The following is a 25752-nucleotide window of genomic DNA, read 5'->3' as shown; positions in this document are numbered from 1 at the left end:
TAGTGGCTGTATCAATTTACATTCCCACCAACAGTGCAAGAGGGTTCCCTTTTCACCACACCCTCTCCAGAATTTATTGTTTGTAGATTTTTTGATGATGGCCATTCTGACCGGTGTGAGATGATACCTCATTGCAGTTTTGATTTGCATTTCTCTAATGATTAGTGATGTTGAGCATTCTTTCATGTGTTTGTTGGCAATCTGTATATCTTCTTTGGAGAAATGTCTATTTAGGTCTTCTACCCATTTCTGGATTGGGTTGTTTGTTTTTTTGGTATTGAGCTGCCTGAGCTGCTTGTATATTTTGGAGATTCATCCTTTGTCAGTTGCTTCGTTTACAAATATTTTATCCCATTCTGAGGGTTGTCTTTTCAACTTGTTTATGGTTTCCTTTGCTGTGCAAAAGCTTTTATGCTTCATTAGGTCCCATTTGTTTATTTTTGTTTTTATTTCCATTTCTCTAGGAGGTGGGTCAAAAAGGATCTTGCTGTGATTTATGTCATAGAGTGTTCTGCCTATGTTTTCCTCTAAGAGTTTGATAGTGTCTGGCCTTACATTTAGGTCTTTAATCCATTTTGAGTTTATTTTTGTGTATGGTGTTAGGGAGTGTTCTAAGTTCATTCTTTTACATATAGCTGTCCAGTTTTCCCAGCACCACTTATTGAAGAGGCTGTCTTTTCTCCATTGTATATTCTTGCCTCCTTTATCAAAGATAAGGTGACCATATGTGTGTAGGCTTATCTCTGGGCTTTCTATCCTGTTCCATTGATCTATATTTCTGTTTTTGTGCCAGTACCATACTGTCTTGATTATTGTAGCTTTGTAGTATAGTCTGAAGTCAGGGAGTCTGATTCCTCCAGCTTTGTTTTTCTTTCTCAAGATTGCTTTGGCTATTCGGGGTCTTTTGTGTTTCCATACAAATTGTGAAATTTTTTGCTCTAGTTCTGTGAAAAATGCCATTGGTAGTTTGATAGGGATTGCATTGAATCTGTAGATTGCTTTGGGTAGTATAGTCATTTTCACAATGTTGATTCTTCCAATCCAAGAACATGGTATATCTCTCCATCTGTTTGTATCATCTTTAATTTCTTTCATCAGTGTCTTATAGTTTTCTGCATACAGGTCTTTTGTCTCCTTGGGTAGGTTTATCCCTAGGTATTTTATTCTTTTTGTTGCAGTGGTAAATGGGAGTGTTTCCTTAATTTCACTTTCAGATTTTTTCATCATTAGTGTACAGGAATGCAAGAGATCTCTGTGCATTAATTTTGTATCCTGCTACTTTACCAAATTCATTGATCAGCTCTAGTAGTTTCCTGGTAGCATCTTTAGGATTCTCTATGTATAGTATCATGTCATCTGCAAACAGTGACAGTTTTACTTCTTCTTTTCCAATTTGTATTCCTTTTATTTCTTTTTCTTCTCTGATTGCTGTGGCTAAAACTTCCAAAACTATGTTGAATAATAGTGGTGAGAGTGGGCAACCTTGTCTTGTTCCTGATCTTAGTGGAAATGCTTTCAGTTTTTCACGATTGAGAATGATGTTGGCTGTGGGTTTGTCATATATGGCCTTTATTATGTTGAGGTAAGTTCCCTCTATGCCTACTTTCTGGAGGGTTTTTATCATAAATGGGTGTTGAATTTTGTCAGAAGCTTTTTCTGCATCTATTGAGATAATCATATGGTTTTTCTCCTTCAGTTTATTAATATGGTGTATCGCATTGATTGATTTGCGGATACTGAAGAATCCTTGTATTCCTGGGATAATCCCCACTTGATCATGGTGTATGATCCTTTTAATGTGCTGTTGGATTCTGTTTGCTAGTATTTTGTTGAGGATTTTTGCATCTATGTTCATCAGTGATATTGGCCTGTAGTTTTCTTTTTTTGTGACATCTTTGTCTGGTTTTGGTATCAGGGTGATGGTGGCCTCGTAGAATGAGCTTGGGAGTGTTCCTCCCTCTGCTATAATTTGTAAGAGCTTGAGAAGGATAGGTGTTAGCTCTTCTCTAAATGTTTATTGAATTTGCCTGTGAAGCCATCTGGTCCTGGGCTTTTGTTTGTTGGAAGATTTTTAATTACAGTTTCAATTTCAGTGCTTGTGATTGGTCTGTTTACATTTTCTGTTTCTTCCTGGTTCAGTCTTGGAAGGTTGTGCTTTTCTAAGAATTTGTCCATTTCTTCCAGGTTGTCCATTTTATTGGCCTATAGTTGCTTGTAGTAATCTCTCAGGACCCTTTGTATTTCTGCAGTGTCAGTTGTTACTTCTCTTTCTCATTTCTAATTCTATTGATTTGAGTCTTCTCCCTTTTTTTCTTGATGAGTCTGGTTAATGGTTTATCATTTGGCTTATCTTCTCAAAGAACCAGCTTTGAGTTTTATTGATCTTTACTATTGTTTCCTTCATTTCTTTTTCATTTATTTCTGATCTGATCTTTATGATTTCTTTCCTTCTGCTAACTTTGGGGGATTTTTTTTGTGCTTCTTTCTCTAATTGCTTTAGGTGTAAGGTTAGGTTGCTTATTTGAGATGTTTCTTGTTTCTTAAGGTAGGATTGCATTGCTATAAACTTCCCTCTTAGAACTGCTTTTGCTGCATCCCATAGGTTTTGGGTTGCCGTGTTTTCATTGTCATTTGTTTCTAGGTATTTTTTGATTTCCTCTTTGATTTCTTCAGTGATCTCTTGGTTATTTAGTAGTGTATTATTTAGCCTCCATGTGTTTGTATTTTTTACAGATTTTTTCCTGTAATTGATATCTAGTCTCATAGCATTGTGGTTGGAAAAGATATTTGATATGATTTCAATTTTCTTAAATTTACCAAGGCTTGATTTGTGACCCAAGATATGATCTACCCTGGAGAATGTTCCATGAGCACTGGAGAAGAAAGTGTATTCTGTTGTTTTTGGATGGAATGTCCTATAAATATCAATTAAGTCTATCTTGTTTAATGTATCATTTAAAGCTTGTGTTTCCTTCTTTAATTTCATTTTGGATGATCTGTCCATTGGTGAGAGTGGGGTGTTAAAGTCCCCTACTATGATTGTGTTACTGTCGACTTCCCCTTTTATGGCTGTTAGCATTTGCCTTATGTATTGAGGTGTTCCTACGTTGGTTGCATGAATATTTACAATTGTTATATCTTCTTCTTGGATTGATCCCTTGATCATTATGTAGTGTCCTTCTTTGTCTCTTGTAATAGTCTTTATTTTAAAGTCTATTTTGTCTGATATGAGAATTGCTACTCCAGCTTTCTTTTGATTTCCATTTGCATGGAATATCTTATTCCATCCCCTCACTTTCAGTCTGTATGTGTCCCTAGGTCTGAAGTGGGTCTCTTGTAGACAGCATATATACGGGTCTTGTTTTTGTATCCATTCAGCCAGTCTATGTCTTTTGGTTGGAGCATTTAATCCATTTACATTTAAGGTAGTTATCGATATGTACGTTCCTATTACCATTTTCTTCATTGTTTTGGGTTTGTTATTGTAGGTCTTTTCCTTTTCTTGTGTTTCCTGCCTAGAGAAGTTCCTCTAGCACTTGATGTAAAGCTGGTTTGGTGGTGCTGAATTCTCTTAGCTTTTGATTGTCTGTAAAGGTTTTATTTCTCCATCAAATCTGAATGAGATCCTTGCTGGGTAGAGTAATCTTGGTTGTAGGTTTTTCCCTTTCATCACTTTAAATATGTCCTGCCACTCCCTTCTGGTTTGCAGAGTTTCTGCTGAAAGATCAGCTGTTAACTTTATGGGGATTCCCTTGTATGTTATTTGTTGCTTTTCCTTTGCTGCTTTTAATATTTTTTCTTTGTATTTAATTTTTGATAGTTTGATTAATATGTGTCTTGGCGTGTTTCTCCTTGGATTTATCGTGTATGAGACTCCCTGCACTTCCTGGACTTGGGTGGCTATTTCCTTTCCCAAATTAGGGAAGTTTTCAACTATAATCTCTTCAAATATATTCTCAGTCCCTTTTTTTTTCTCTTCTTTCTTCTGGGACCCCTATAATTCGAATGTTGTCCCAGAGGTCTCTGAGACTGTCCTCAGTTCTTTTCATTCTTTTTTCTTTATTCTGCTCTGTGGTAGTTATTGTCACTCTTTTATCTTCCAGGTCACTTATCCGTTTTTCTGCCTCAGTTATTCTGCTATTGATTCCTTCTAGAGAATTTTTAATTTCATTTATTGTGTTGTTCATCCTTGTTTGTTTGCTCTGTAGTTCTTCTAGGTCCTTGTTAAACGTTTCTTGTATTTTCTCCATTCTATTTCCAAGATTGGGATCATCTTTACTATCATTATTCTGAATTCTTTTTCAGGTAGACTGCCTATTTCCTCTTCATTTGTTTGGTCTGGTGGGTTTTTACCTTGCTCCTTCATCTGCTGTGTATTTCTCTGTCTTCTCATTTTAGTTAACTTACTGTGTTTGGGGTCTCCTTTTCGCAGGTTGTAGGTTCATAGTTCCCATTGTTTTTGGTGAATGCCCCCAGTGGGTAAGGTTGGTTCAGTGGGTTGTGTAAGCTTCCTGGTGGAGGGGACTGGTGCCTGTGTTCTGGTGGATGAGGCTGGATCTTGTCTTTCTGGTGACATCCCTTAAACTTATCTGTAGAATGAATGAATTGAATATTTGGTGAATTTTATATCTTATTAATTGTTCTATTTTTAGGGTGTGGACCCTAGCCACTAATTATTATTATTACTATTGCTTTAATACTGCTACTACTGTTTTTAATAGCAAGGAAGCTGGAGAAAGTGGGTGTTGGACTAAGAGTTGGGAGATCCAAGCTTGGCCACCTTTCTTATCAGTGTCCCTGGAGTGTCTGCCTCAAAGTTTTTAGGGTTCAGTTACATGACCCTGGCATACATAACTTTTTCCTGGGAAGAGAGGCCTCCAGATGAAGAGAAGAACAGCTCCGGCAAGAATGTCAGCAGAAAGGGCATATTCAAAGACACAGCCTGGTTTTATCCATACATGGAATAGGTAGTTCTCAACACAAAGTGCTTAAGGGCCACTGGATAGATCCACTTCTCCCTCTGAAATATTTCCCTCACTGCTATGTGAAATAGGACCACTCAGGGAAGAGCACAACAAGCTCTATAAGTGTAAGGAGGCAGCACGGAGCCATGCAAAGGAGTCCTGTCCTTGGAGTCAAAGACTTGGATTGGAAGGTTGGTTCTTCCATAGAGTTACCCTCTCAAACCTAGGGCTTATCCAAGTTATAATTAACGCAACAAGATCAATGGATACACTCCCCACGAAGCAAACTAGGAGCTTCAGCTGGAGATATTTGGGGAGCACAGCCTCTCCAGTTTGCCACAGGACACGCAGCAAGGTTGGTGGCTGTGGTAATCTATCTGTTCAAGGTGAGGCTGTGGGGAGCCCTGAGTAGGGCTTAGCAAGCCTCTCATAGCCGAGCCCATATCAAGCTAATACTCCAGCACCATGCCTTATGCTGTTCCCCCAAATGGCCTCTTACAGATCACATCACCCAAATCTAACATCTTGGTCATGGGTCCAATCTCTTACCAGCTCCCAGCACTATCTTGCTATGCTGTTACCAGGTCATAGAATAACCACGATGCATGCCACATGCAGGGTCACCTGATGAGCATGGAGCAACAGACTGTCCATAGTGGGGGACATGCAGTCTGTTATCTACAGACCCAGATGCATGAGCCAGAGCCCCCCATGGCCACTTACTGGGTGTGTAGTCTCAGGTGTGTGAAATGGTGGCAGCAATACCTACAACCGTGGACCACCTAGCATGATGCCCAGTGAGTAGGTGCCCAGTGAAGGCGAGTGGTTACTAGTTTCAGTCTATTCCTTTGGGCTGGGCACTACCTTACCCCAGGCTATTCTTGAGAAAAATGTAGTGAGTTACATCTTTGCTTAAACGTGCTCAGAGGCCTCCTTCCTCGTTGGCAAGAGGGGCACGAATCACTGGGGTGAGTGGGAGGGGGCAAGATAAGGTTGGGGGTGGGATCCTTGGAGACAAATTGCCAACCTTTCATTTTGCTCATGACCATCTTGCCCTGCTGAGCTGGGAGGGAACACTCTTGTGAACAGCTTGGGGGAGTGGGGTGGAGATTCCAGTGGTGGGAAAAGAGGGCTTGAGGGAATTATACCTACGAAACCCAACCCACCACAGCAGTTGATTATTTTTCTCATTTTGAAAAACTATTTTGGGGAACTTTTTGCCTCTAAATACTCCAGGCATACTACTTTGCTGCTGGTTTTTTAATCACAAGAATGCTCTAATATTAAAGTCAATTTTAATAGATTAAAAAAATCCATTTGTATTCACATCACCCTAAACCTCGGCTGTTTTGATATTTCTGAGTCCTTGCACAGCCCTTGTCCATAAAACCGGGTAATGCCGCCAGCAAAAAATAACTTATGCATAATGCATTTTAGTCTCTAAACGAAATCAGATGATTTTAGATTTAGGGACGCTTGTATCGGTGAATGTGTTTATATTTCATTTCCTCCTGCATTTCTACCTACCTCTCTGCATCCCCTCCCCCAAGTTTGAAATAAAAACATTCTCTTATAAAAGCCAACATTTTCCCATGGCTTGTTGGTTTCTAGAAATTTTGCACCTTTCAGATCTTTCTACTGTCCCCCCCCACCTCCTCCCATTCCAGGAATTTTTGTCCCCAGTGGCTAACAGTGGCCAAGGTGGGAAGCTGGCTGAGAAGCAAGACCTCAGTGTAAATTTTGGCTTCGTTACTTATTATTCACCATGTGTCCTTCAGCTTGGTTTCCTCATCTGTAAAATGATGACACTAATATTTATCTGAGAGGATTATTCTGAGGAGTAAATGAGAGAAAGTATTTTACATGATGCATTTATTTGGACCATTGGATAAGTGGTAATTGTATTAATTTCCTAGGGCTGCTGTAACAAATTACCATAAACTGAACAGCTTAAAGCAGCAGAAATTTATTCTCTCACAGTTAAGGAGCCCAGAAGTCTGAAATCAAGGTGTTAACAGGATTGGTTCCTTCCAGAGACTCTGAGGGAGAATCTGCTCCAGGCCTACCTCCTGGTTTCTGGGGGTTGCTTGCCATGCCTTGGCTTGTAGCTACATCACTTCAGTTTGTGCCTCTTTCCTAACATGGGCTTCTTCCTTCTGTGTGTGTCTCTGTGTCCTATCCTGTTCTTATAAGGACACCACTCACTACATTTGGGGCCCACTCTAATGCAGCACGACCTCCTCTTAACTAACTACATTTACAAAGACTCTATTTGCAGATAAGGTACATTCTGAGGTTCTGGGAGGCCATGAATTTGGGGGGGCACTATTCAACCCCTACAGGAACCATCATTATGGAAGCATAAAGAATATGACCCACTGCTCTCCTCTGTGCTGGCAAAATCCTGCAGAGTGTCAAGGAGACCTTAGACTGTCCAGAGGCTTTCCTGGAAGAAACACATTTTCTCTGACATCATAACATTCCCTGTTTGTAATGCAGCCCAAGGTAATTCACAGGCCTGCCCTGAGTCTCTCACTACCTTCTCTGTGAAATGGGAGTCACTCTATCGAGCATGATGTACTGATCGACCCTCTCCATGACGCCCACAGCATCCAGTAATAACAAGTCATTGTCCGTGAGATTCCTTAGGGATGTGGGGAGAGCTGGCATGATTTTGGAGTTCTCCAGTCATGCACACTCCATTCTCAATGGCCTCTGAATCAAACACTGACACCGAGAAGGAAAATGAATTCTTAGAGACTCCCTGGCCCTTGTAAGACAGAGGATGCCATGGCCAGACTGGGTCCTCCAAGGGGTGTCTGTCTTCTAAGGCATCACATTTCCCTCTCCCTGGCTCTTCACAAAGGCTGGGAGAAACCAGAAAGGAAGCAGAGAGACAAAAGAAAGACAGCAGCGTTATTTCCAGAATGACAGAAGCAGATTTCATGGTTGTTTGGTGGTGGTTGTTTTCTTGGCTTTGAGATGATCTCGCATTCCTGTTTCCAGCTCTTGGCAAGAGTCTTCATTCTTGGGGAGTGACCAGGTCCCAGTGTTGCCCTGAGCTACGAGTTGAAGCCACAGACCAAGCTGCTAAGTCCTTGTTTCCAGCACAAGGCTTTGTGCTCATGTCATTTTGCATCCTTTTTAAATCCGCAGTGGGACATGCACTACACCTAATCCACTTACCTGCTACAAGCCACGTGGCAGAGAATTCTCCACCTGAGACTTCAGTGCACAAGTTTTCTGTGAAATTATCAGCATCACTGTCACCTGTGATCCCAGGGTTCCCCCTAATCAACTCAAGTCCCCTCACTGAGGCCTTCAGGGTGAACTGGCTGTCAGACACTGACTTTGAGGTAAGCACCATCTTACCCCCGATAGGAGCTGCTCACGAAGAGGGGTCCTGAAGACGGGGTGGATGGGATTCTGGATCAGTGATCATTTCCTCCTCTTTCCCTGGTTTAATCTCCCTTATTGTAAGATCCGGGCATTCTGTTTGGGGCATTCTACAGCCCTCCGTGCTAGATGCCCCTATAGCTTTGGACTTTTTCTCCATTTAATTCAGTCCAAATGAACAATATGTTCAATATGTTACAAATAAAAGGTTTGTTTCTTATTGCCAACCACCCTCACACGATAACAGGTGTTAGAGGTGCTGACAGTAACTGAATTCTTTGGGTGAGACAGTTTGTGTGATGATCTCCTTAAAAACGAGGCCCTGATGAAATTTGTACCTGGTGATTCTTCTTTTCTATGATTCTGTAATTTTTCAGAAGGAAATTTATGAGGAGACATTTCATATGGAAGAACGCACCCTTAATAAAAATATAAGTCTGGATGTCCAGCCATACTATGTGAATGTTTCCTCTTGGACAATTCAGACCCAATCATTCACATTCAAGAGCCACGCCACTGCTGCTGTTCTCTAGTTTGTCATTTGGGTCTTTTCCAAAGTTTTTGCTTCTCCTTAGGCAGGACAAACCTGCTGATTCCATGTCAACTGGTAACCTCAAAGGCCTTCTAAGGATGTCTTTAGGGTCTAGGTGTCTGGACCCACTTGTACTACATTATCCCCCAGGCCTACCTCATTCCTCAATGGGCATAGGGACCTCCTACAGTCATCATCAGCTTTGCCCCTGCTCCCAGAGCCATTGCTCTGGGTTTCTGGTGGGACCCAGTGGGCCTGCTTGGTCTAGGCTCGGTTGCCTCTCTGAGATACATAAGGTGTTCTTAAACCCAGCTGATGATTAGAGCCACTAGGGGAGCTTTCAAAAAGTGTGCATATCTGGGCCCCAGAGCAGACCTGTGGAGCCCAGGACTTGAAGGCAAGAGCCCAGCATCTGGTATTCTCTGCACCCCAGGGGTGGGCCCTCTGGTATGCAAGGAGCACACATTCAGGAAGACTTCACCTCACCATCCAGTGTACATTCCCAGGGCCCACATACTGCTTCTGTGACTTCCCTGCCTATCTACCTGCTCCCTTGACATCTGGTTCATCTTTAACAGCTGCTGCTTATCTGTGCCTCTAAGCCTTGCCAGTTGCTTACACTTATAGGGCACGTAGTATACACCGGACACTGTGGAAAGTGCTTGACACGTGTTTACTCTTGTAATATTCACAACAAGCCAATGATTTTATTTGTATGATTATCCCCTTTGTAAAGATGGGGGAAATGATGCAAAATTTAACAGAGAGGTGAGATAACTTGCCCTGGGCTGTACAGCTACTGCTGTGCTGAAACTGGAAGGCAGGTAGTTTGGCTTTAGAGCTCTCACTATTTTTTTAAACAGCTCTATTGAGAAATAATATGAATAGCATATAATTCACCCGTCTAAAGTACACAAGTCAGTGGTTTTTACTCTATTCACATACCATCACCACGATCTAATTGTAGAATGTTTTCATCACCCCAAAACAAAACCCCAAGTCCATTAGCAGTCGCTCCCCTGTCTCCTATCCCCCCAGGCCCTGGGAACCACTAAACTACTTTCTGTCTTAATGGATTTGCCTATTCTGGACCCCTTCATATGAATGGAATCATATTGTATTTGGTTTTTAATGACTGGCTTTTTTTCACTTAAGCATACAATTTCAAAGGTCACACATGTTGTAGCATGGATCAGTACTTCAGTCCTTTTAATGGCTGAATAATATTCCACTGAATGAATATCCCACATTTTGTCTATTTGTTCATCAGTTGACAGACATTTGGGTTATTTCCACTTGAGAGCCCTCATTCTCAGCCTCTTATAGTCTATTTATTTATTTATTCGACGCAGCCGAATAAATAAATACATATGTACATACATACATACATAAATAAATAAACATTAATTTAAAAAATGAGGGCTGTTTAAAAAGAAAAAAAGCACATTCACATCCTGGTCTCTTAATTGTTACTACTAACACTGATATTATCACCATTAAAATTGCAAATCCCTATTCTAGAAATAACATCACAAAGAGACAGCAAGGTTAACTATTTGTCTGAGATCACAGAGCCAGAAAGGACGAAATAAGAACTTGACTCAGGTCTTCCCATTCCCAGTGTCAGGCTCTGTCCCCTACACTGCCCTGCACATCTACTCCTGCTTGCATGAGCCCCCAAATCCTCTGCTATCATACCTGCCCTTCCCACATTCCATGTGATTCAAACAGGGCTGTCAGTCAAGGAGGAATTCCATCCTGTTCCTGACCTCTAGAAATGGAGAATTTCTGAGCCTCTCCACTGATCTAGGTCACGTGTTCAGTGTATAGCCCCAGTCCTGGTGCCCTCCTGGCACCACAGCTGCCCAGGACCCCGTGTCGGTACTAGGATGGGCCACGGGTTCACACATCCTGAAGCTGTTCTTAAGAATTGGTTGCTGCTCTCCAGAAACTACCCAGTATTATCAACCATCCCCTGCAAGAAGCTGCTATTCTCCAACCCAAACTGCTCACAAGGGCTGTTCCTACAGAACACAACAATGCCATCTCTGTGGCAGAACCTGGCTCCTCCTTGACACTCTGCAGGATGACCTAGCCATAAGGTGCTGGGGTCTCCGGCCCAGAGGTCTGGTCACTGTTGGCCTTGGGACTCAGTCATGCAGGGCTTTCTGAGGGTGACCTCCAATCATGCCAGAGGCAGGTTGCCCTACTTTTGGACAGAGCTGCTGAGACTTCAGGGGTGGGGGGTTAGGAGGATTAATAATGCTGATGGTGATGATGATGACGACAACTCACATTTATGGAGCATTTACCATATACCACGAATTCCCCTAAACATTTTGTGAATGCATTCATTTAATCCTCATAACAATGCTATGAAGTGGTACGCTATGATTACTTGCATGTCAAAGGTGGGGAAACTGAGGCATAGAGAGGTTGAGCAACTTGCCCAAGTTCACACAGCTAATTGGTGGCAGACTTGAGATTTGAGGTCAGGCAGGCTGGCCCCAAGAACACTTGCTCATCGCCCCCAAGCCGCGCTGCCTCACTGTTGCCTCCCAAGAGGGATGTCCGAGCCTCATCCAGCAGCGCATGTGGCTCACCTCTGGAGTCCCCTCCTGGAGCAGCACCAAGAAGGAAAGCTCCGAGGAGTCAGGGAGGCGGGACTAATGGGCATCCATGAGAGCTGTAAGGGCAGCCGCTCTCTGAGGTTGCGTGCCGGCCGCGCCTGCCCCCCTGCCATTGGCCCATCTCTGAGCCTGACACCCCTCTGTCCTCATCTGCTGTCGTGAGCACTGTGGACCTTGTAAATTTGCTCAGCCTTGTCCAGAACAACCTCAAACTTAACACACCTAAAACTAAACTTATCGTCTTTTACCAAAACTCTGCAGCCAGATTGCCCACCATCAGAGAGACTCCACCACTCCCAGCTGTGACCTTCGGAGTTCCTTCTCCTCCCTGCCCTGGTCTCCTGATGTGTGAAAGGGGAAAGTTTTTCCAACCTATGGTTATTGCGATGATTAAATAAAATACTCCACAAAATGGCTTGGCAAGAGCCTTGCACATGAACAATTAATTAATGCTGGTAAAGACAACAGCAAAAGCAACTTTTCCATGTGTTGGCAGCAACCTAATTCCTTTGGTTCCAAGATATAACATTTTAGACCTTTTTTTGACTGTTCTATTTTCTTGCTCTAGGGTGTTAGAGCCAGGCCCCAAGGAGAAAGGCTGTCAATAGGTAACATTGTGGTGAAGGATCTGCAAGCATGGAGTTCAGGAGAGGACTCCAGGCTTAGGTAGCTGGAAGCTAGGGTGTAAATCAGGAAGCACAGAGGACCGTTGTGACAGAGGGCAGCTCTGGTGGACACACATTCACTGAACAGTTTTCGACATCTAATGATAATAAAAGTCAGCATTTGCTGGGTGCTCGCTCAGCACCAGACAGGGATGAAAGTATTCCATGGATTAGCTCATGGAATCCTCCCAACAACTGCAGAAAGCAGATGCCATTAGTATCCCCATTTTACAGATGGTAAAATTGAGGCACGGAAAGGTTAAGTAATGGGAAGGCTGAGCTTTGAAGCCGGTCAGTCTGGCTCCAGAGTCTACACTCTTGACTCCTATGTTATGCTGCCTCTCACCTCCCACGTGCCAAGCAGAGAGACAGGTCATCTCCACTTGTGTGGAGCCCAGGCTGACCCTGCTCGTTGGTGGTGACAAGATTACTGTGTTTTCCCCTCTCAACCCTCCTCCGTACGTGCTCCCTCCACTGCATGTGCTCATTCACATCTGTGGCCATCCTCTCCTCTCATAATCAATCCAGATCGTGCAAAGTCAAACACAATGCCCACCACCTCCTCCATGAAGTCCTCCTTGACTAAACACATCTCACAATGAACTTTTTTCCCCATGATTTTCCATAGTACCGTGATCTAGCTCTTTGTTATAAAACCTTGTATTATACTTCAGTTGTTTAACTAGGGCGAGAATTATTTACCTAACGATAGTCGTGTGGAAACAAAATCAGGGAAAAGTCAAGTAACTTTCCCAAGGTCACACAGAAGTCCAGTGGTGGAAACTGGATAGGAGCTAAGTGCTTTTCTCAGTAGAGGATACTGAATGCCTCTCTGCCTGGCCCCAGTCGTATTAATAACCAAAAGGTTCTTCTATGAGCATAAATTAAGATATTTATGAAATTTAGTCCTTGATATCTCAAAGGGCTCTGGGCCTTCTGGAAGCTCCACAGGCTAAGCTGGTGGCAGGGATGTGCATATAGATGTGAGAGGTCACAGACGGGCCTCCAGTTAACCTCAGCAGGGCCCTTCCACCATGTACCACGGGGGTTCCTGCTGGCAACAGCCTAGATTCTGGTGATATGTCTCTGGCCCTGGTGCTTGGTGCCCCTTCCACATCTCCACTCCAAAACACTTGTCTTGCACAGGACACATTTCCGACAGTGGAAGAATGTGTGGAAATGTACCAAAAACCCAAAGAGCCTGTTGGTGTAAGTAAATATCATTTCTTATTTCTGCAGATGTATCCTTCTCTTGTTTATTCTTAGATGTGGCCTTGGGAAACTTAGAGGGGAATGATGAGTCAAGACGTAACTTAACAGCAGTCCCAGGGAAGTGCAGCATCTTATTCTTAAAGACAAGAAAATCAAACTGTATTCAGGGTAGCTAAGGGACTTGTCTAGGAGCCTACCCCAAGTAGTGACAGGTTTTAAAATTTTTGGGCTTTCCATCTCCAGTAGATGGAACTAGGATGTCTCCTGAATATTTGTCTTTCCTATGAAGAGCAGTATCCCACAGAGGAGTCCCTTTAGTGAAGTGTCATGGGGTTTATGTCAGAAAGACACAGGCAGAACAACCGGTTCCCCTGACAGTGAGTGAAAGATGGTTTCCAGGATGCTGGTTGCCTCCTTCCTAGTAATATCCCTTTGCAAAATGTGTGCATACAAAACAGATCTTCTTTCACATGGTTACTAAGAATTGTGCATTTGCTTTCAGGTTGTCACCACCGGGAAGGAACAACTAGATTTTGAAACAGGACCGCACATATTTGATTTGCAGATTTGTGTGAAGGATGACGTGGGTGTCACTGACCTGCAGGTCCTGACGGTCCAGGTAACGGATGTGAATGAGCCGCCTGAGTTTCAAGGCAACTTGGCAAAAGGTAAGACACACTGGGGTGTGCGATGCAGCCCAGACGGTGGCATCAGGCAGGACGCTGGGGGACAGAGTGAAATAGAAAAGTAAATAAACAAGCAGCTGTTTCCCTGGAAAAGGCAGCTGCTTAATGAGTGGCGAATAAGTGAAACGTCCACCAGCCCAGGACTCCTAATAGTAACACCCAATAATTTACAAAGCCCTTTCCATCCATGGCTTCTCTTGGGCCACTCCTGGTCCTGGGGAGGAACCTGGGGCTCAAGGACCTCAAGTGGATCATTCTGGAGGAACCTGGGCTGAGCCCGTTTACAGGCTTAGCACTGGATACCGGCCACTGACTGACTGGTTCATTCTCCCCATGGATGCTGACCCCTCAAGGGGACTGTGTATTTGGGGTCTGCTACAGGGTAGGGACAATATAGGGGACCGGAGCATAGGGTAACATCCTGCGTGATCTCCCCCTGGCTCATGGCTTTGAAGGCCATCCATGCACTGACAACTCCCAAGTCCACTGTTATTTTTGTTTGTTTTCTATTTTTTGGATTCAATCATCTTTATTAATCTATCAATGTCACATTTTATATCAGTACATACTACCTTGTTATTTTTTCAAAGGAATCTACTTTAGTACATCATATTAATAGCAAAAAGTCAAATAAGATGGCTAAACATCAACCTAGCGTATTAATGTCCTCTGGACAAGGCAAGCTAGAAACGCAGTCACTTTACACACATGTAAGGGTAGTGTTCCAAATTAACTAAGAAGCTGCTACACCAGCTTCACCCTTGAACTCCTGACTCAGATAAAAACTGTTCTACCCAACATCTCCATTTGGATGTCTAATGGACATCCATGATATTGTGATTTATAATAAGAAACATATATTTGGTCTTTGTCCCCTCCTGGCACAGATCCTAAAACCGCTGGAATGTCCTAAGTGATGAGAGTGATAAAGGTGTCTTTTCTTACATTAATGAGGTGACTTTTGGACCCCACCTAAGGATGGGGGCTGACCACTAGAGAAACCAACCATATGATTAGAAGGTTGGACAGTGGAGAGGGGGGAGGGGCTGGAGATTGAGTTAAATTGAGTTCAGTCACTAATGGCCAATGATTTAATCAGTCGTGCCTATGTAATGAAGCTTCCATAAAAGCCCAAAAGAACAGGGCTCAGAGAGCTTCCGGGTTGGTGAACACGTGGAACCTGGGGAGAGTGGGTGCCTGGAGAGGGCATGGGAACTCTCTGCCCCTTTCCCGTACTGTGCCCTATGCATCTCTTCCATCTGGCTGATCCTGACTTATATCCTTTTACAATAACCCAATAATCTAGTAAGTAAAATGTTTCCCTGTGTTCACTAGAGAGCAAACCCCTCTAGCAAATTATTGGAACCCGAGGAGGGGGTTGTGGGAACCTCCCATCTAGAGCCGGTTGGTCAGAAGCACAGGTGACCACCTGGACATGTGATTGGCATCTGAAGGGGCAGGGGCTGTCTTGTATGATGGAGCCCTGCAGCTGTGGAATATGACGCTATCTCTGGGTAGACAGTGTCAGAATCGAGTTGAATTGTGGGACACCCAGCTGGTGTTGGAGAATTGCTTGGTCGTGTGGGAACCCCCCTAGACACACACTGGAACTGGTGTTAGAATCTGACATCTCAAACTTAATGTGCCCCCAAACCACTCTTGACTCCCATCTCCCTCCCCACCATCCCAGCCCAAATCTGCTTCTCTCATCTTTCCCATTTTAGTTACTGGCAACTCCATCCTTCCAGTTTCACGGGCCAAAACCTCACAGTTACCCTTAATTCCCCTCTGTCTTTCACACCCAACATCAAACCCATTAGGAAATCCTGCCAGCTTCTAAGTTTATGCAGAATCCAACCTCTCCCCAGCAACCCCACCATGGCTCGCCGGGATCACGGCAGTGGCCACCTAATCGGTCTCCCTGCCCTGCCCTTTTTCCCTCTGGTTGATTCTTCTTACGACAGCCAGAGGGATCCTGTTAAACATTGGTTAAATCAAGGCACTCCTCTGCTTAAAACCCTGCAAGAACTTCCCATCTCCCTCACAAGGAGAACCAGAGTCTCCCTAAGGTCCTATCAGATCTGATGAGCCCCTACCAAACCCCATCTCCTCTCCAACACATCTCCCCTTCACTCCTCTGCTGCCGCAGTCCCGGCCTCCTCACCCATCTGTGAATACCCCAGGCACGCCCTACCCCGGCATCTTTGCATCCGCCGTTTCCTCTGCCCCTTCCTCTGCATCTCTATGTGTCCTCCTTCCTTTAAGAATCTTGACTCCAATGTCAGTGAACCTTCCAGAAGCACTCTATTTAACATGGTAACCCAACTCACCACACTCCTTTCCCTGATTCGTCTCCGTAACATTGCTCAGTAACATTCACATATTTTACTCATTTATTTTATTATCTATATCTCCCCACTAGAATGCAAGCTTCATGACAGCAGGGTTTTGCGTTTTGTGAACGGCTGTACTCCCAATATGTAGATCCGTGTTTGGTACGTAGTGAGAACTCAGTCAATATTTTTTGAATGAAAGCCTGAGCAGTGATCAAAGCAAATGTAAGCTGGAGCTTGGATGTAAGACGGCCTGGGTTTGAACTGTGATTCTATTACTTAGCAGCTGAGACAACCTCACAACTTCTCTGAGCCTGTGTCCTCATTTGTAAAGTGGAGATAACTACCATACCTACTTTACAGGGCTGTTGTGAAGATGAAAGGAGAAAACATAAGTCCTCGGCATAGTGCCTCCAAAAGAGTGAGTTAATGTTAAAATTCTCAGTCATCTCTCAGAAAGGTTCTCAGAAAGAAATGCCAGGGCAGAGCATGGCGGCCCCTCGGGCAAGGCTGGTGGTGCCAGTGACCCTGTCTGCTCCCTCCTCACCCTGACGGCCGAGAACTCCGAAGTAGACGGAATCCATGTGTGGTCCCTTTCCTGAACCTTTGTAGCCCTCCCTCTCCTTTTCTCCATATTCTCTCTGTTCTACTATAAGGCCTCTCATTTCAGGGACTCATTTCTGCTGAGATGCTAAGTGCACTTGAGGGGTGACCTAGGCTCGGTTTAGGAGGAATTTGCACGTGAAAGTGGATCTGGAACTCACACTGGAGGTTCCCACTGGGTTACTTTCCACCGCTCTGTCCTTATCACTCCCCTCCCCCACGAACAACAGTACCCTAGTCACCTCTCAACCCAGGAGATACATAAAGACTTGACACCAGCTTGGTCAACCCTAGCTCTTTCTTAATTCCCATAAATGGATCCGCCCACGCAAGCTGGTCAGTGGTCTTACTCATGGCCTTAATCACTGCTTTCTTCTTTCCCGCAATGCTTGGCTCCCTTTGACTATATACGGCTGTCCTGGTTTGGGAATTCCTCGTTTGCTTTATTTAATAAAATGTTTCTTTTTTCCCCTTTGCATGCTGGTATAGGTCTAGACCTCTACATAGTGGAAGGAGCAAAGCCTGGATTCGTTTACCAGGTGGAGGCCTTCGATCCAGAAGACACAAGTCAAAACACACCCCTCAGTGTAAGTCTCCTTGTTAAACCGCAGAGGGGCTTTTCTGTGTGGTCTTTGACACAGGAGCCTGGAGTCTCAGCAGGGTGGGCTGGGTGGTGGCAATGGGAGGAATCTGCTGTCCACTGCCAGGCACAGAGCCCCGGGGAGGCTGGAATGGGTGAGGGGCTTCTGGGGACAGACACCCCACATTGGATCCATGGCTCTGTGTGACCCTGGACAAGTTCTTAATCTCTCTGAGCTTCAATTTCTCCATCTATAAAATGGAAGAATAATAGTATAGCACCTACCATAGTAGGGGGATGGTTAGTATTAGATAACGCACATAAAGCCACTTAGTCCAGTGCCTGGTGTATCAAAATTGTTGATATATTTTTTAAAATATTTAAAATATAAAATTTAAAAATATTTTTTAAATTCTAAGGTGATAAAAAACCAGCTATATTATTCTAAAAATAAGCATAAAATGTATACCTCAAAGGCAGGCATTAACACTTCCTTTCCAAGAGATGAAGACAAGCTGCTTGGAGCCAAGTTTTAAAAGAAAATTAAAAGACAGTCCCAGGAGTTCCGAAGAAAAGGAGGATTTCCACAGAGAAAAGCAGGAGACTGAGTCCTGGAGCATTCCCTCATGGTTCAGTCTGAGACAGCTGATCCTTACCTTTTTAATCAGTTTCCTTAAGGGGGCTGCCAGTGGAGCTCTTGTAACCACTAACCCTCAGGCCAAGAAGCCTCTTAGCTTATCCCTGGGCAAGGATGCCTCAGCTCCCAGCTTGTGCACCCACCGCAGCTGGGCAGCCCAGGCTGGAGAGGAAAAAACCAAAGCTAATGCCACCTGACTAATCTCGGAGCAGACAAAACTCCAGCAAACCCACCGTACAGAGAAGAGAATTCTTGAAATATGACACCTGGGGAATTGGCAACGCCAGGAGGCTGTCTCTGCATTTGCTGCATGATTTGCAGCTTCAACAGGACTACTTTCTCTAACAGGAGGGAGCTTTGGGAATGAAATCCAGAACCAATAGAATATGGTTCTACAGGGTTTGCAACAAAGCTATTTTAAGATTATTGAACATATCTTAAGTTAGGAAATAGTTTATCATTGGAAGACAATCCTTCTGTCAAAAAAACAACCAATCAACCCATTCGTTCATCCAAGATTCTATTTGCATGACTAAGTGATTAATCTGCAAACACTTAGTGGGTCCCTACTACCTGCTAAGAGCAATACTAGGTGCTTTAAATGCATACTTATTAATAACACGCTTGTTATATAACTTACAAATGTGTTTGTCTGAAAGTAACAGAAAACTTAACCACAGTGATGGATGGATATGAGATTTGTTTTCCTTCCATAACAAGAAGACCAGAGGCAGGCACGCAAGCAGTCCAGGGCTGGCACAGTTGCTACCCTCAGAAACCTTGGCTCTTCCTATCTTTCTGCTATTTCATCCAGTGTATGTTGGCTTTGTTCTCCCTTTGTTAACCTCATGATTACAAGATGGCTGCTGTACTTCCAGGCTTTACCTCTAAGTCTCAGGCAGGAAGAAGAAGAAAAAAAGAAAGCAGGATGGGGTACAGGATAAAGGAGGCAGGCCAACCCAGTTTGTCCCTTTTTTGGTGGGGAAACCAAGACCCTCCTGGAAGCCCTACCCAGGGGTCTTCTGCTTACTTCTCACTGGCCAGAACTGTGTCTTATGGCCACTGTTGCTTGGTGGTGACCAGGGGAAAAGGGATTCTGGATGGACCTTAAGTCAGCAACCCAAAGCATAGTACCACACTTATACATTTAGTTCATTTCAACATTTACCAAGAATCCACTATGTGCCAGGCTTTCTATTAGATGCTTTGGATACAAAGATGAATAAGACACATCTTTGTACCTCTGGATGGGAGACATTCATGCATACACCAAATAATGATAATTCAATAAGATCATTATTATAAAGTTTGAACAAGATGCAGTGGGGGCAGAGTGGAAGGAATCTCGGCTGTGAAGAAAAATATTTATTTTTAAATCTCCATTTTAATATATATTTCGAAAATTAGGCAGAAGGAACAAGGTCATGGCCCTTTCAAAAATACCTCCTAAGTCAGGTTGTTACCCTTTCAGATGAAGGGAAGCAGCCCAGGTGGGGAGCAAATACAGTAGGTGTCGCTCCCTTAAAAGAAAACGTAATGCTATCCAAAGATATCGGAGAGCAGCTGCAGGCCCTTGGAACCTGGAGTCGGGTGGCTGCAACTGTGGTTTCTGCAGTGAGTTTAGGATTGTTTGGGGAGGGGGCACTGCAGCAGAAATTGTTAATGAAGTATTTAATACCTGTGCTGGAACTGACAGCTGCACAGAAAGTCAACAGCCAGCCCTCAGGAGCAGTGAACATAACCTAGAAGGAACCTTTCTCAGACTAGCAAAAGGTAATAACAGTTCAGGAAGTAACATGCCACGGCCTTTGTACATAGACATTTTATTCTGCCCACTTGGTGGTACTAAATGATATATTTTGCTCCCTACAAGGAGAAAGGAGATGGGTTAATTTGCTATTGACCAAACCTGTGCTTCTCAACCTTGGCTGCAAATTGAAACTACCAGAGGAACTTTCAAAACCACAGAGATCTGGGTCCCACACCCTAAGAGTCTGATGTGATTGACCTGGGGTGTGGCCCAGGCATCAGGTTTTTAAAGCACCCCACCCAGTGATCTCTTGTGCTGCCAGGGTTGAGAACTGCTGCTTTTTTTTTTTTTTTATTGGAAGTATAGTTGATGTACAATATTACAGGTTACAGGTGTCCAATATAGTGAATCACCATTTTTAAAGGTTATACTCTATTTAGAGTTATTATAAAATATCAGCTACATTCCCATGTTGTACAATATATCCCTGTAGCTTATTTAATACCTAATAGTTTGTACCTCTTAACTCCCTCCCCCTAAATCGCCCCCCTCTTCCCTCTCCCCACTGGTAACCACTAGTCTGTTCTCTATATCTGTGAGTCTGCTTCTTTTTTGTTATATTCACTAGTTTGTTGTATTTTTTAGATTCCACACTATCATATCATCCAGTACGTGTCTTCCTCTGACTCATTTTGCTGCTTTAAGACACTGTTTCCCACAGTCCCCAGGTCTCTCCCTTGGAGTTTTGGATTCTGTGGTTCTGAGATGGGCCCGGGAATCTACAGATTTGCCAGATACCTTGGGTGATTGTTCTGGTCAGAAAGGCTGGGAACACTGGTTTATGAGTGCTTCTCACTGGGTGTTCAAGCCCCTGCATGAGAACATACCTAGGATGCTTCAAAAACGCAGATTCCTAGACTCTGCATCGGAATGCTGAATTGGACCACAAACTTCCCAGGTGATTCTGATGCATTCTGCCCTTGGAGAATCACTGACCTGAGTAAACAAGCACAGACTTTAATAAAATACACAGCACAGACTTTAATAAAAGCACGTGCAGGAAGCCACCTGGGCTTGGTTTGTGCCTGTCATCTCACCTGGTGGGTTCCAGGAGTCACCCTGCTGATGGCAGCGACTCGAGGAGGAAGGATAAATTAAATATTAGCTCTAGGACATCTCCGGAACCTGCAACTCTTTTACAACAAATCCTCCACACTCATCCAGCTTAATAAAGTGAAACTGTGTCTGTCACAGATTGTGTAAAATTGGGGCTAATACAGAAACCACTGGTATTTGCTCCCTCCCTTTTAAAGAAAGTTTTAAAGCATGTGGTTGTACATTGTTTGGACCCGCACTGCCCAGTAGAGCTGGACTGTAAGCCAGAAATGAGTGCTGTGCGTTTAAATGTTCTAGTAGCCCCATCAAAAAGGTGAAACGAAGCAGGTGAAATTCATTTTGATACAGTTGAACTCCATATATCCAAACTATTATCATTTCAACATGTAATCAACATAAAAATGACTCGTGAGATATCATACATCCTTTTTTTCATAGTATCTCTTCGGACTCGTGTATTTTACACTTAAAGCTCATCTCCTTTTGGACCAGCCACAGTGCAGATGCTCTGTGGTCACAGGTGCCCGTGGCTGGTGGTCTCTGTGCTGGACGGTGTGGCTGGGGCCCAGCATTCGCTCCCCTGCCGGTGCACCTTCTGTGTTGTGATGGGTGCAGATGGAACCGGCTCAGAGGCGAGCATCAGGACACAGAGGCGCGCAGGACGGTCCCTATGTGAATAATTATATTGACTGGCATTTCTTCCTGCCCTTTCTCCACCTCCTGAAGGAGGCTCTCTGGGGCCCACTCCCTCCCACTCAACTCCCACACTCCCCGCCCCTCATGCTTGGAAATGGCCACTGTGACTGCAGCAAAGCTGCCTTGGAGACTCGAAGGACGTTAATCAGTTTCGCAGCTGGAGGCAAAGTGACCTAGTGCAGCAATTCTTCCATTAAGGGGCTTTCTCTTGTCCTTTCCATTAGGGAAGGACTTTTGCATAAAGTGAAATGTGCTTTGTCTTCACCAGGGCAGACAAAGGATGAAATTAAAAGAGCAATAACCTTGCTACCAGCTGGGCTACCAGGAGGGCAGCAGGGGAAGCAATTCTCTCTCCACCTCCATCTTGCTCATGGCTCTGAGAAGTGGCATCACCTTTCAGTCTTCCTGAGAGTAAAGTGATCATCAGATGACTGTCAGTCCCACTGGATGGAACTTTTCAGGTCCCTGAGCAGCCCCCTATTTCCTGGTGAGGGAAGGAACTGAGGCCCTCGCCTGGGCCAGGTAATGCCAGTGAAAACCAAGGAATCCTGCTCACCCCCTTCCACCCTGTTCTGGCAAATTATCTTCGGTGTCCTGCTCCTTTCTTTCCTGAGTGACAGCGCCCTTCCTGTTCCCCAGGCACCTCCACCCCTATGACACACACACACACACACCCCCCTACTATTCACTGCCCCCCAGGCATCTGCCTAACTCAGGAGTCTCCACTGGAAGTCTTTGCAAAACACTTTATACTCCAGGTTCTCGTGAGAATGCTTGAGAAGGGAACAAGCAGTGCTATTGGAAAATTCCCACTCAAAATACACCACCACTGATGACTGTTCATACGTCGGGAGAGATACTTCCTCAAATAGAAGGGGATCATTGTTCTTAAGATTAGTGACGCCCGAATCAAAGAACAGGACCCAGGCTGATCACGGAAAAAGACTGACAGAATACAGGAAGATCTGCAGCTTCCTCAGTAAAGGATTGCATCCTTTACATATCTATAGCATGTTGCATTTATACATGTGGCTCTTCTTAAAAACAAATATTTGTCTATAACCCACCTAGCTCACCCTCATGATAATAACACACGCAAGCAGAGCCCAGCTGAGTTAAGGGCTTGCAGTAGGTTTTTCTATGGTAGCTGTTTTTTTCCTCCTAGGCGCCCTTCCCTCCCACTCCCGTCCCCCACCTCCCACCTCTGAGCTCCTTTGGGGTGGAATAAGGGGAAAAGAGAGGAACGGAGGCTTTTATAAAACATTCAGCTTACACTGAAAAATAATAGGACTGTGGTGTCATCTTTAAAACTTGCCCTGGCCCGGTAGAGAGATGCTGCCTGTCTGGGCCCTCTGGGTGGGCTTGGGGGCAAGTTCTCAGTGGCTGGTAGGGTCATTGGCACTCCCCGGACTTGGGAGGAATAAGGGTCCTGCTTCCCCCTGGAAACTTGGCCCCTGGAAATTGACTGCTCTCTTCCTACGAGCTGGGAGGCTGAATTCTTGCCGCTTGATTCCACTGCAGGCCCGAAAGCAACCAGCAACCCGAGGGCTGCAAATCAGCACAGGTTGCATCATTATTCGCCCGTGACTCCAGCTGTAGCGGGGGTGCCGGCCTGGAGGTGGCGCGCCCTCCCCAGGGAGCCTGACATTTCAGGAAACTGGGCCAGCTCCCTCGCAGCCTTTCTTCTCCCCGCACCGGTGGCACAATAAAGGATGAATGGGGCAGGAAGCCTGCACATCGTCCTCCACCCCGAAGCTCTGCATCCGTGAGCAAAACATTGCTGCCAACGGGCTGCAAAGAGAGAAACCTGGGGTGACGGTAAAGGAATATTCCCTGCGGGGACGCTCGAGAGCTTGTCTGACAAGCATTTGTTCACCGAATTGATCTGATTACTCAGGACTTTTCTTAGCCAGTATCGGAGCAGAGAGGGGCTGCCGTTGTTTTTCATCCTATTTAATTTCTGTTTTCCAAGAACGAATATCAAGGGAGCAGCTTTGATTAAACAAGCCTTTAAAAAGGGGAGAGAATGCCAGGTTTTACAGAAAGCTTTGCTGAGTCGCTGGCAAATGGCCACATGACATAATATTTTTAGTCTATGGATATTATCTCCTTTCTAAGTACCAAACTGCTATTCCCATTAACATAAGCTCGTAGGTTCAGGGATAAAGGAAATTAGCCTGGCTCTAAAAGAAAAAAAAAATCGGGATTCCAGGAAATCAGCCTCTTAATAAAAATTTAAAAGAAATTCCCCGTGCTCTAATCCTACAGCTCTCCACCCTTTCTGTCTGCTGCTGTTGCTTTTTTCTTGCTTGCTGAGACTGGAGGACGATTTCATACCCAAGTCCAGCATTACCAAACTGAAACAGACTTTATAAAGGTTGGCAAGGTTTTTGTTGTTGTTACCTTTTTGTTTTAAGATCCTTTCAGGTGGGAATGGGGGTCTCAGACGGGAAATACGCGAGAAGAAAGCCCCAATATTGAACATTTAACAAATATTTATTGAGCACCTAGTATGTGTTAGGCATAGGGATAGAGCAGTGAATAAAATGAAGCCCTTTCCCTCATGGATCTCACATTCTAACTGGACAGTAGTCGTTAACATACATGGACGGCTTACCTCTGGTAGGCACTGTTCTAGAACTTTACGTGATCTCCCCAGGGGGCATGCCTTATTATTATTCCTCTTTGTTGCACAAGCTCTCATAAAGTGGTAGAACCAGGATTCAGATTCAGCAGTCTGGCTCCAGCCTGGATCCAGAGCCACTTCACGACTCAACTGCCCCAGTGTGTGACTCATGTTCCGGATGGGTCTAAGAGGCCTCCTTCTCTGTTGCCGTCATATCCTATATTTATCCCTCCTGGAGCACCTGCCCCACATCTTCTTTGTATGTTCCTTCGGTTGACCATCATATTTGGCAGAGCAGGGCTGTCTGTCATCTCCTTATCCCAAGACCTTTCACTGTTTGGGAAACAACCAGATCCGGGGACCTATCTCCTAGAGCATTTCAAAACACATGTGGAAAGGCATCCCGATTCAGGTGCATATAGTAAATGCCTTGCCGGGGTCTCTGAACTCTGCCATTCCAGCCCATCCAGCTTGGGCCTCTGATATGTGGATATGTGAGGCTTCTCTGCAGGAAAGGCTCCGCTCACAGAGCCAGGACTGCTCCACGTGCTGCCGGCTGCAGGCCCAGGCAGTGAGCTGGAGAGTTGGTGGGGGGCTTGGGATTTAAACATCACACCTTTGAGTGCTGTCAAGGTGCTTATACAATTTGGAAGGCGGGGTAGCTGGCAGAAGGGCACTCCTTGGCATTGCCCAAATATTTCCTCTTAAAAAAGGGTTGGAAGCACCTAAGTAACCAGCAAGAAAGACTTGGTAAAATAAGCCCTTACAGTAGAATGCCATATCATCATTAACCAACCAGTCTATAAAATAAGACAAGAATATGGGCCAATGCTCAAGCTATAAATAAAAAGAACAAAATATTATAATTGTGGTTAGAACATCATCTCAATTTTTTGGAGGGCGTACGTTTGCATAGAAAAGAACAGAAGACTTCATGAAAATGATGAGATTTTACAGGTGACTAATATTTTCCTTTTTAGACTTTTCGGTCCCAGTTTTTTGGTTAAAAATATGTTCATTACAGTTAGAAAAATGTTATTAAATAATAAACGGAAAGTAAACACTTTTAAAAATGGTTTAAAAATCTTACATTGGCCCCAAAGGAGAGCGTTCATCTATTTTCTGTACGTTCTCTCTTCTCTACGGGGAGCTCAGCTGCGATCACAACACAGCAAATCACTGGGTTAGAAAGCTCGGCTGACGTTTCCTTTGATTCTAGACTTCAGGGGCTGTGGCTCTGGTTGCATAACCTCCACTTATGATCTGATCCAGAGAACATCCCTCACCCTAGTGGGAAATAATGAAACCTTCTGCCCTTAAAGCCCT

At 44.3% G+C, this 25752-nt stretch overlaps 1 protein-coding gene across 1 annotated transcript in view; it reads left to right on the top strand.

Moving 5' to 3' along the window:
* Positions 1-25752, top strand: part of CDHR3 (cadherin related family member 3) — a 70764-nt gene that overhangs the window by 5800 nt on the left and 39212 nt on the right. Inside the window, exons 2-4 of the mRNA XM_061198231.1 lie at positions 8121-8320; positions 13902-14067; positions 17511-17608. Coding sequence (XP_061054214.1) covers positions 8121-8320; positions 13902-14067; positions 17511-17608 — 464 coding nt within the window. The remainder of the gene's footprint in view (positions 1-8120; positions 8321-13901; positions 14068-17510; positions 17609-25752) is intronic.

Source organism: Eubalaena glacialis, chromosome 8, assembly GCF_028564815.1.
Source record: "Eubalaena glacialis isolate mEubGla1 chromosome 8, mEubGla1.1.hap2.+ XY, whole genome shotgun sequence".
Classification (NCBI taxonomy): domain Eukaryota; kingdom Metazoa; phylum Chordata; class Mammalia; order Artiodactyla; family Balaenidae; genus Eubalaena; species Eubalaena glacialis.
The sequence above is the reverse complement of the archived record's forward strand: the minus strand, read 5'-3'. Positions and strand labels throughout refer to the sequence as shown.